The 9,987-nt window shown below is 42.4% G+C and overlaps 1 protein-coding gene across 1 annotated transcript in view; it reads right to left on the reverse strand.

Annotated features, from left to right (window-relative positions):
• Positions 1-6,905, reverse strand: part of SMCHD1 (structural maintenance of chromosomes flexible hinge domain containing 1) — a 65,451-nt gene extending 58,546 nt beyond the window's left edge. Inside the window, exon 1 of the mRNA XM_033154982.1 lies at positions 6,688-6,905. Coding sequence (XP_033010873.1) covers positions 6,688-6,846 — 159 coding nt within the window. The 5' untranslated portion in view covers positions 6,847-6,905. The remainder of the gene's footprint in view (positions 1-6,687) is intronic.
• Positions 6,906-9,987: the final 3,082 nt, after the last annotated feature.

Here is a 9,987-nt window from a genome sequence, read left to right on the forward strand (position 1 = left end):
AGAACATAGTTGGTAATCATTTCTCAGCAGACCTCTATATTGAACAACAAGTCCAAAGCCAAGATGTAGCCTAGTATTTATAAAGTTGTGTACAATTATCTTCACTACTGCAGTAAACAGCATGGTTAAGAGGAATATAGTTTAATTTTGTTTAATTACAGAATGTTAAGTACTGTTGGTTGAAGTCAGGGTGGATTTAATTTAAATCAAATCCACCCTGACTTCAACCCTGACTTGATTTAAATAACTAGTCAGTAAATCAAATCACATCGATTTAAATAACGATTTAAATCAAATCCACCCTGACTTCAACCCTGACTTGATTTAAATAACTAGTCAGTAAATCAAATCACATCGATTTAAATCAAATCCACCCTGACTTCAACCCTGACTTGATTTAAATAACTAGTCAGTAAATCAAATCACATCGATTTAAATAACGATTTAAATCAAATCCGCCCTGACTTCAACCCTGACTTGATTTAAATAACTAGTCAGTAAGACTTGATTTAAATCATTTTACTAAATACACATTCTTGCTGGTATAATCTTAATATTTACAACGAGATAAAGGTTTCATTTTTGGAATAATAAATTTTCAGAGTAGTTTTTACAGTTATATCAAAAATTAGTGATTTGGTTACACTATTAGAAATATATAGACAGATAATTATGAAATTATTGTGAGGTTTAATAAGTTAACTGTTTATATTTGGACAACTTTTCAGCATATGTATCCACGTTTGTTAACTGATGTGGTTAAACTTAAAAAAAAAACCCCTAAAAACTTAGACTGAGTTTTAGCACACATAAAAAAACTTAAAACAAATCCTTATTTCCCGATGAACAGCCTTTGGACTATAATGTAACTTAAATAGAAAACTATCTTTAGAAATATTTTTCATCCAAAAGCATTTTATTTTATTTTATTTTATTTATTAAAAATTTATTGGTGTTTCCACATAAACAATGACAAAATAAAAAACAACAAATAAAAACATTCGATCAACATATAAAACAAATACAATAAACAATACTAATAACAATAAAATAAAAACTGATACATACCTCAACAACACAGAAACACAGGAGTCTATTAATTAAATTCTTGTTTCGAATCTTATTTAGGGGGACTTCCCCCGTTCTCTCTTCTGTAGCCCCTCAGTACCGCAGCTTCGTGCAGGCAGGGAAAGCGGTATGTCCGATGTGCCGGGGCTCCACTCCCTCGCTCTAGGGGGCTCAAAACAGAGCCTTACCGGGGAGGGAGGAGCACCCTTCTAGCACTCGCCGGACGACCGTGCCCCCAAAACTCTCGATTTGGGGTTCCTTGGGGGTCTTCTGCGCTGTAGAAGACACCCCGTCCCTGCAGCACTCAGGTTTGCTCAGCCGAGCAAAACCTGCGACTGATGGCGGCTCCGTGCTCAACCGAAAGTGCATTATCTCCAAATGACTCTAGTCCATTCTTCAAATCCAATTTTAAATCCCAGAGTTGATATTCCTACATTTCTGGGCTCTCACCCCAGAAAGCCGTTATAAAGTCATTGTCATCAGCCTCGGACCTCTCACGTCCATGAGACCCTTCTTCTTGTCGAACCTGTGTCTTCTCTACTTCAAGTGATATGTCTGGAAAATAGTTCACTCTGATTGTATCTCTAAGTGTATCTTCAATTTCTCTAGTTATTACTTTAAGTTCCTCAGCAAAGTTCTTAAAGGCACTTCGAATCCCCAAAAACGTTTCAATGACACTCTGTTGCAAAAGTTCCAATTGCAGTAAGATTTTTTCCTGGCCTGATTCCATTGCTGGGTCTGGAAGGCCGTGGGAACCAGACAAAAATAGGCAGGAGTGGGCAGGAAACAACAAAGTCTCAGTACTTTTCCATCCTCAGTGATCAAATTTCAGCTGCCATTTTCCCCCTTCCATCAGAGGGTAAACTTTCTTTCACTATAATCCTCTGTTAATCGGAAGAAATAATTCAAATATCTCAGTCTCGTCCCAAAAAAGGGATTTCTTAAGCAATCAGAATCAGAATCCACATAAAACTTCAAAGCAATCCAATATAGCAACAGCCAGATCCGGTGTTACTTTGATCTTGCCGCAAAGGAGAGAAACGGACTTCCTCTTTTTAAGTCTCTCTCCGTAAGCCAATTAGTCCAAATTAGGTTCAAATTGCAGTCCTTACTTACAGTTCATTCTTTTCCAGCCGAATTTTGGAAGAACGGAGCGCTCACCGCAGGCGGCCGGCTGCCGCTTGGTTCCCCCCGGTTGGGGACAGCTTCCTCAGCTCCGCGCCGGAGCCCGTTCACTCGAGCCTCCCTTTTACAAGGGAAGCTCAAGAACGGGACGGCGCAAAGGAGCCCGCAGGAAAGCCCCAGCCATGGGATGCTCCTCCTGTGGGTTACTGGAGCCCGCAGCGCGGTTGTGGAGCTCCAACCCCCGGGGGAACCGGAGCCGTCTCGGAGCCGAGACAGCTCCCAACCACCTGCAATGGCGCTCACGCCGGAAGTCAAAAAGCATTTTATTTTAAAAACCCAATTTAAATCATCTGATTAAAATAAAAAACCAAACCAATTTAAATTAAAAAGATCTGATTAAAAAAATAACGATCATTGATTTGTATCCACCCTAGTTGATGTTGCTTACATGGGTGTTGTTTGTTAATAAAATACCTGCACTAAATTACACATTGAATCATGAACTTCAAACTGAAGATAACACATGGTACCAGGAATGAAACAAATTGTGTTGAAGTTCTATAAAATATGCAAGGTGGGCTCTTCATCCTCCATCTCTTTCACACAAGGTAGCTGAAATACCAAAGAGTAAGAACTTTGCAGGGTGGCTGCTATCATTAGGCCAACTTAGGGCGCAGATATCACAGGGGCACAGTGCTGACCTTTGAGGGACACAGATTTATACAGATTAGTTTGTTTTTTTCTTACAATTTCTGATAATATTTTAATTTTAATTTATATTTTGAATACTTTTATTATTTTTGAAGTAATTCATCCATTTGAACTGTTTTTATGTATATATTAATTTTTTGAGGTTGTTGTTGATGGCATCCATGTGTCTTGAGATATAATGGAGTGCACCTCCGGGGGTAAAGTCAAACTGCTGCGTTAGCAGAACTGAATTGACCTCCCTGAGCATGGGCATAGCCAGGCTTTATGTTGGGGGCACACAACCTCAGTTAAGTATTTTAATGGATTTACTTGATGGGAGGGTTGTCCTCCCTGCCCATGCCTTAGGAGGTTATCGTAAGAGAACATTTCTTGGGATTTGTTCTACTAAAGGAGACTACAGGTGTCTTTATGACAGAAACTCTTATTGGACAGTTCGAGCAAATGGGATTACCAAATGAGAATCTGCATGCTCAAAGTTATGTTAATGGGAGTAACATTAAACACTAAGAAAATGGGACTTCCGGTGAAGTGCCATTTCGTTCAGTCGGGAGCTCTCTCAGCTCTGAGGGGGCTCCGGTGTTTGCGGGCTAGGAGTTACCGCAACCACGCTGCGGGCTCCGTTAAAACTTCAGGAGGAGAGTCCTGAAGACCTGGGATCCAGTGGGTACCAGACGTGCCATCCCGGCTCTTGAGTAGACCTAGTAAGGTCTGTTCAAGCGAGCGGGGCTCCGGTGCGGTACTGAGGATCTACCACTCTCCCGACAACACGAAGCAGCGGCTGCTGGCGGTAAATGAGCGCTTTGCTTTTCCTCGATTTGGATTTAAAAGAAGGACTCTGTAAGTACTGAGCACAATTCGCTTTTAAAATTTACAGAAATTTGGCTTACGGAGAGAGATTAAAAGAGGAAGTCCGTCTCTCTCTGACAGTGGCAACATCAAAGTAACATCTAAGAGCTGCAGCCGCGAAAGACTTGCTTTTAAGTGGATTGCTGATTTCGCAAACTGTAGAAAACCCTGTTTGGGGGAAAGACTGAGTATTATTATTTATTTCTTCCTGTGGATTATAAATTTAAAAGGAGAAGATACCGCTAACCCTCTGGGTTAAGGAGTTCGGGTCAGATAGTGAATGGCGGCCATTGGGCTGGATTGTAATGCGTATTAGGAAAGTTACTGAGACCCCACCATTTCCTTTTTTCAAACCTCACGGTGTCCTTGAAGCCAAGAGGATGAGAGACACAACATTGACAGCTTTCCAGCAGATGGTGTTAGCAGAGTGTGAAGCTCTTCAACAGAAATGTGAAGCTCTGGAGCAGAGGGTTACAGAAAAGTTTGCCCAGATTGGAACTGTTCTTGCAAATAATACTATGAATTTACCGGATGAAAAGGTTGCAAAACTGTGTAAAATTACTGAAGAGGTGGACTACAAAGATGTACAACTAGCAAAACAAGAAGGGCTCTTTAAGTGTGAGAGGCTTGGAGCCCAGGAACTGGACAGATTAGAGAGCTCTTGGAGTGAGAGACCAAGAGTTCAAGGACAACAACAAGGAAAAATGCAACAAGTAACAGAGTACAAAGAGGAGATACTTTATGGCTATTTCAGAGTAGTAGCCCACGAAGAAGAAAAGAGATACAACCCGGAAAAGAAGAATGTACAAATAAGAATGTTAAGTCCAGAATTGGGCATGATGAAAACAACAAAAGAAGATGAGGGAGCTGGAAAGAGAGGACTTTTGGGGGGAGATCTGTGGGGGATGGGAAGGAAAAAGGGAAGGGTTAGAATGGTCAGGAAAGGTATGGGGTGAAGGAAGATTATTTAAAGGGGAAATAAAAATAGCTGACCACGAAACTCCGAAACCAGAGGGGAAAAAATGGTGTAAGAGAACTGGAAGAAATGTAAAATTATTTGAAATGATGTGAATAGATAAACATTTGAAATTGGAATCAGAGGATATGTAAGGCTACAGTAATCTGAAGTTAAGATAGGATAGAAGAAGTTAGAGTTGTGTAATATTTATTTTATTAGGAACAAGATTACAGGTATATGATGATTATGATTTGTAAAGATTAAGATTAGTTGTGAAAAGGAAGATTTTACAATGTTACGAAGTTACTAAAGAAGATTAGAAATGAACGCAGAAGAGAGGATGTGAGGAAGTCCCAAAATAATGCTTATAAAGAGGATAAGGATAGTTAAATAAGTGTGTGTAAGTCTTTTTTGTATTGTTTTGTAGTTTTTTGTGTAGTGTTTGTTGTATTTTGTGTGTTTTTATTGTTAAAATTTAATAAATTGTTATTTAAAAAAATAAACACAAAGAAAATGGCATACAAAAGAGCCCTGGATGTAAATCCATGTGCCTTTTTTGTGCCCTGCAATGCACACATTTTAAACTTGGTAGTCAATAATGCTGCTAAGTATTGTCTGGAAGCAACTAGTTTCTTCAGTTTGGTTCAATGGATCTATAATTATTTCTCTGCATCGACTCAGCATTGGAAAATTCTAACTAACCATGTATCAGAATGAGGCATAACTGTAACGCCATTGAACAAAACAAGATGGGGGAGCTGAACTGATGCTTTGAAACCATTGAGATACCATCTTGGTAGTATATACAATGCTTAATAGAGTTTTTTTATGACATAAGGTTTATCTGGAAATACTGATGCTAAGGCCCTTGCTGATGCAATTTGTATGTGTATGTGTATGTGTATATACAAGTAATTACCCGTGCCTAGGGCACAAAATAGTCTCGCACTGGGGCTGGAAGTCTGAGTTCAGCAGAAGGAAAGTACACAGAGGAAAATGAAGTTTTAATCAATGGTAGAGGTTTAAGTAAAGCAAGCTGAGCTGCCGAGACTCTAACAAGAAACTGAGGTTTCAAACAACAACAGAGGTTTTCCTAGGGTAAGCAGAGATAATGTGAGAAAAATAGTTTTCAACAATGGCAGACATTTGATTAGAGCAAGGAGGGCACTGAGGGAAAAGTGGTTACTTGAAATAAGGCTTCAGTAAAAAGGGAGTTTGACCAGGCTCTGTTACAACAGGTTCTGTACTGAAGCCAGCTCTGATTGTGAAAATTTTAAAACAGCAATCTATCCAGACCTTTCCCACCACTTTCGGTTTCGTGTCCTTCCCTTCTAGCTCCCATACCAAAGGCTGCTGCGCTTGTGCTGCAACCCGCTTTCTCTTACATCCCCTTCCCCTTGACTTCGTGCAAATCCAAGATGCCGATGAGGCACTGCAAATCCTCCAATGATGGTATTTTTATTCTATAGTGAAAGAGACAAGAAAAAGAAGCACCCATCCGAAACAGCCCAACAGACTTCTTTGCCAATGGGGCAAGCCGCAAGTTCACAGCAAGGGACCTGCAGGGCGAGCATTTCCTGCTCCTTCTCAACATGACAGCTCTGCTCCTCCCGAGCGGGCCATCCTCCCTGCACTTTCGCTCTCGCTTCATACCGCGACCCGTCAACCTCGCGCAGCTGCAGGCCCTTCGCGTCGGGCCATTTCGCGCCTTTTCACCCACCCGTGTCAGAGAAGACCCCACACCCCGCGCGCGCTTCGCCGCCCCCACACCCCCGTGTCAAGAGAAGCCACCGGGCGCCCTCGAGTCCGGGCTCTTCGAGCACCCTACGAAAAAGCGGGCAGGCTCCGCTGGGTTGCTTGTTCCCCATCAGTCGGTTGCCCGTTACGCCGTGACGCATTTTTGCCCCCTTCTCTTTCCCAATGCAAGAAAAGGAAGGCTGACAGTTCTTTCTCCCCCCCCCCCACAAGCGCTTTCTCACCTGGCACACGGCGCTACGGAAGGCTCCGTAGTTTTCCTTAGGACACTTAACAACTTTGTCTTCGTCGTCCGAATCCGCCTGGCGCCGGTCGAACACGTAGACAGACAGGACGTCTCCGCCGCCACTTTCCCTCTCCGCCGCCTCCTCTGCCGCTGCCATGTTGACTGACAGTTCCCTGCGACCGAGCGCCTCAGCTCAACCACCGAGCCGCCCGCATCCGTCGCCGCCGCCGCTCGCCCAGCTCAGAGCATCGGCAGCGAAGGCAGAGGAAATGGGCGGGGCGTAGACTGGGGCGGGGCCTGAGCCGGACGGAGGGGGCGGTGCCCCGCTGCGGGGAACAAAACCCAAAACGTGAGACGATACGGACGGGGGGGGCGGGGCGAGGGAGGGGGGAATACCCGGAAGCGAAAGAGCTCGCGGGAGTTTCAATCCGGCGGCTGTCAAGGGGGGTGCGGCCCGTTCTAGTCCAAGTACGTCACGTCCGCTGTGAAACGCACCATAGCAACTATTGTTCTGGCGAGGTCGAAACCCGGCTCGCTCCGAGAATCAAGGGCGCGAGCGCCGCTGACGTGAAAAGTCTGAAGTGGAAAGCGAAACCGCCGCTATTCCGCTGGCCGTTAAGTTACTCCTGAGGGAGGAAGAGTTTCCCCCCAGGTGCCCTTCCCAGAGCTGGAAACATCCTTTCTCTTTTCGTAATGCCTGTTGGATAATTGCGCCTATGCCATAATGGTCTAGAGGACAGCAGTGGAGGATTTCCCTATTTGTGTGACATGATCGAAAGGCAGAATGCCTTATGGTATGTGGGGAAAAGAACCAGCTCATTTATATTCACATGCTGGTGTTCTCCTGGATTCACTGCTGTACCTGTAATGTAATCGCAATCCAACAACGAACCTAGGCTACGTACAGCTCAAGCATAATCCACAACAAACGTAACCTGCTGAAACTACTATAAATAATGTCTGATTTTATTATATTGTTCACCCCGGTGTGGAGATAAAACCAGACATTATTTATAATAGTTTCAGCAGGTTACGTTTGTTGTGGTTTATGCTTATACCTGTAATCGCAGCATGTTGTGCTACCCAGCAGCACTTCTCACCAAATTTGGTGACTATTGCATGGCCCTTCTTTCTGTCTTATCACCTTTCAGTCTAGACTGGTCTGTTTCCAATCAAATGTAAAGATAGATTGATTTGCCTCTGCTGCCCACGTCATGCACCTTTTGCCTGGTTACGCATTATCCTATACTGGCCTTTGTATTTCCATATCCCATTCAAACATGATTGCTTATTTTCAAAATCCTCCAAGGCCTTCCCACTCTTACCTTTCCACTATTAAAACCATAAATGTTACCTTCACACAGATTACTCCATCACTACCTGTTCAAGTTTGCTGCTGCCTTAAATAATTGCTTTCTTCCTTGCTGTTCCTATACCTGTAACTGCTTTCATCAATCTACTCCTTACTTTCTTCAAATTTCTCCACCAATCAGTTTTTCCATGAAACCTTTGACACAATCCCTATTGCCCAGGAGTTATGTCGATAACCAGGGTTACCTTATTTCATTTTTCTTCCATCTGCTCTACTGTGTGGATTTCTAAATTAAGCCCTTGGAGCAGGAGAGTAGTGTCTCATACTTTAAAGTGCCATTTAACCACCTGGCAGCTTTGAAACTTCCTTCCTAGAGCAGCTTGGCTAGCACCAACATGGCAATCCAGGCCTTTCTTATTTATACAAGTATTATAATATGTTAAATAAAATCAACTTATCTACCTTTTATTGTTATATTTTTTAATACGGATGTGTGCTACCGAGAAATGGTATCAATCTGTGGGTGCTAAGTGCTTGACTTTAATAAATGTTAGAATTTTATTAGAGCCAATATGTTAGAATGGGAAAATAGCCAGACCCAAATGTGTATTAGGGGTAGGAAGAGGTGTGGTGGACCCAGGGATAGGCATCAGTAATTAGCACATAAAAGCTACCGGTAGTTAAATAGGCACGCTTCCTGGGTTGTGTATTACACATTATAATCCTATCCAAATAAACAAGTGTTAGTGAAAGCCAAACTTCTTTGTAAGGTGACCACCTGGTGGGATTAACCATTAGGAGTTCAAAGCATCAAAGGAAATAGGTCAACATGGTCAACAGACCCTGGACACCTTCCACCAGACATTCAATGACTTTCACCCCACCATCAACCTAACAATGAACCAATCTATGCAATAAACACATTTTTTGGACACTACTATAAAAATACAGGATGGACACATAGACACCACCTTTTACCGTAAACCAACTGACCAACAAACATATCTACATGCTTCTAGCTACCATCCCAAACATACTAAACAATCCATTGTATATAGCCAGGCCCTACGTTACAGCCGCATCTGTTCCAACTCAACAGAAAGAGACTCTCACCTAAGAGATCTACAGCAAACCTTTTTAGAACTAAAATATCCACCTGATGAAGTTAAACAACAGATCAACAGAGCCAGATTGATACCCAGAGAGAACTTGCTGCAAGACAGACCCAAACAAGAAAATAACATAACACCACTAGTAATCACATACAGCTCCCAAGTTAAAACAGTTCAACGCATCATCCGAGATCTACAACCTCTCCTAGACAATGACAGTTCTCTTTCACAAGCTCTGGGAGGAAGACCTTTCATTGCCTACAGACAGCCACCCAATCTTAAACAACTCCTCACCCTCAATAATACAACAACAGGACTTAACATGGACACTGGTAGCAGAGCCTGCAATAAACCCAGATGCCAACTTTGCTGCCACATAAACCTGGCCCCAACAACATCAAACATACCATCTCAGGACTATTTAATTGCTCATCTTCTAACATTGTGTATGCCATCAAATGCCAGCCGTGCCCTTCAGCTCTCTATACAGTATTGGACAAACAGGCCAAAACCTACGCCAAAGGATAAATGGACATAAATCTGATATCAGGAATCACAAGACAGAGAAACCAGTAGGAGAACACTTCAGTCTCCCAGCAGTGGTTACATATTCTTATGAACACTGTTCCGCAGGAAATTGCTTCCAATACATGTTGAGGTATGCTATTATGTTAAATCATTGTTATGATGCATTGCATCATGCATATTTATAGATATATTGATCTCATGGATTACTGAGATACATTTCCATGCAGGTTTTTATTTATTTATTTTGCAGTCATATGCTGAAGACGTATACGAAACAGTGTTAATACCAGATCACTGCCCGTTGTCTTACTGTTATTATATACAATATAAAAATATACACCATTTT

The sequence above is a fragment of the Lacerta agilis genome, chromosome 7, assembly GCF_009819535.1.
Source record: "Lacerta agilis isolate rLacAgi1 chromosome 7, rLacAgi1.pri, whole genome shotgun sequence".
NCBI lineage: Eukaryota > Metazoa > Chordata > Lepidosauria > Squamata > Lacertidae > Lacerta > Lacerta agilis.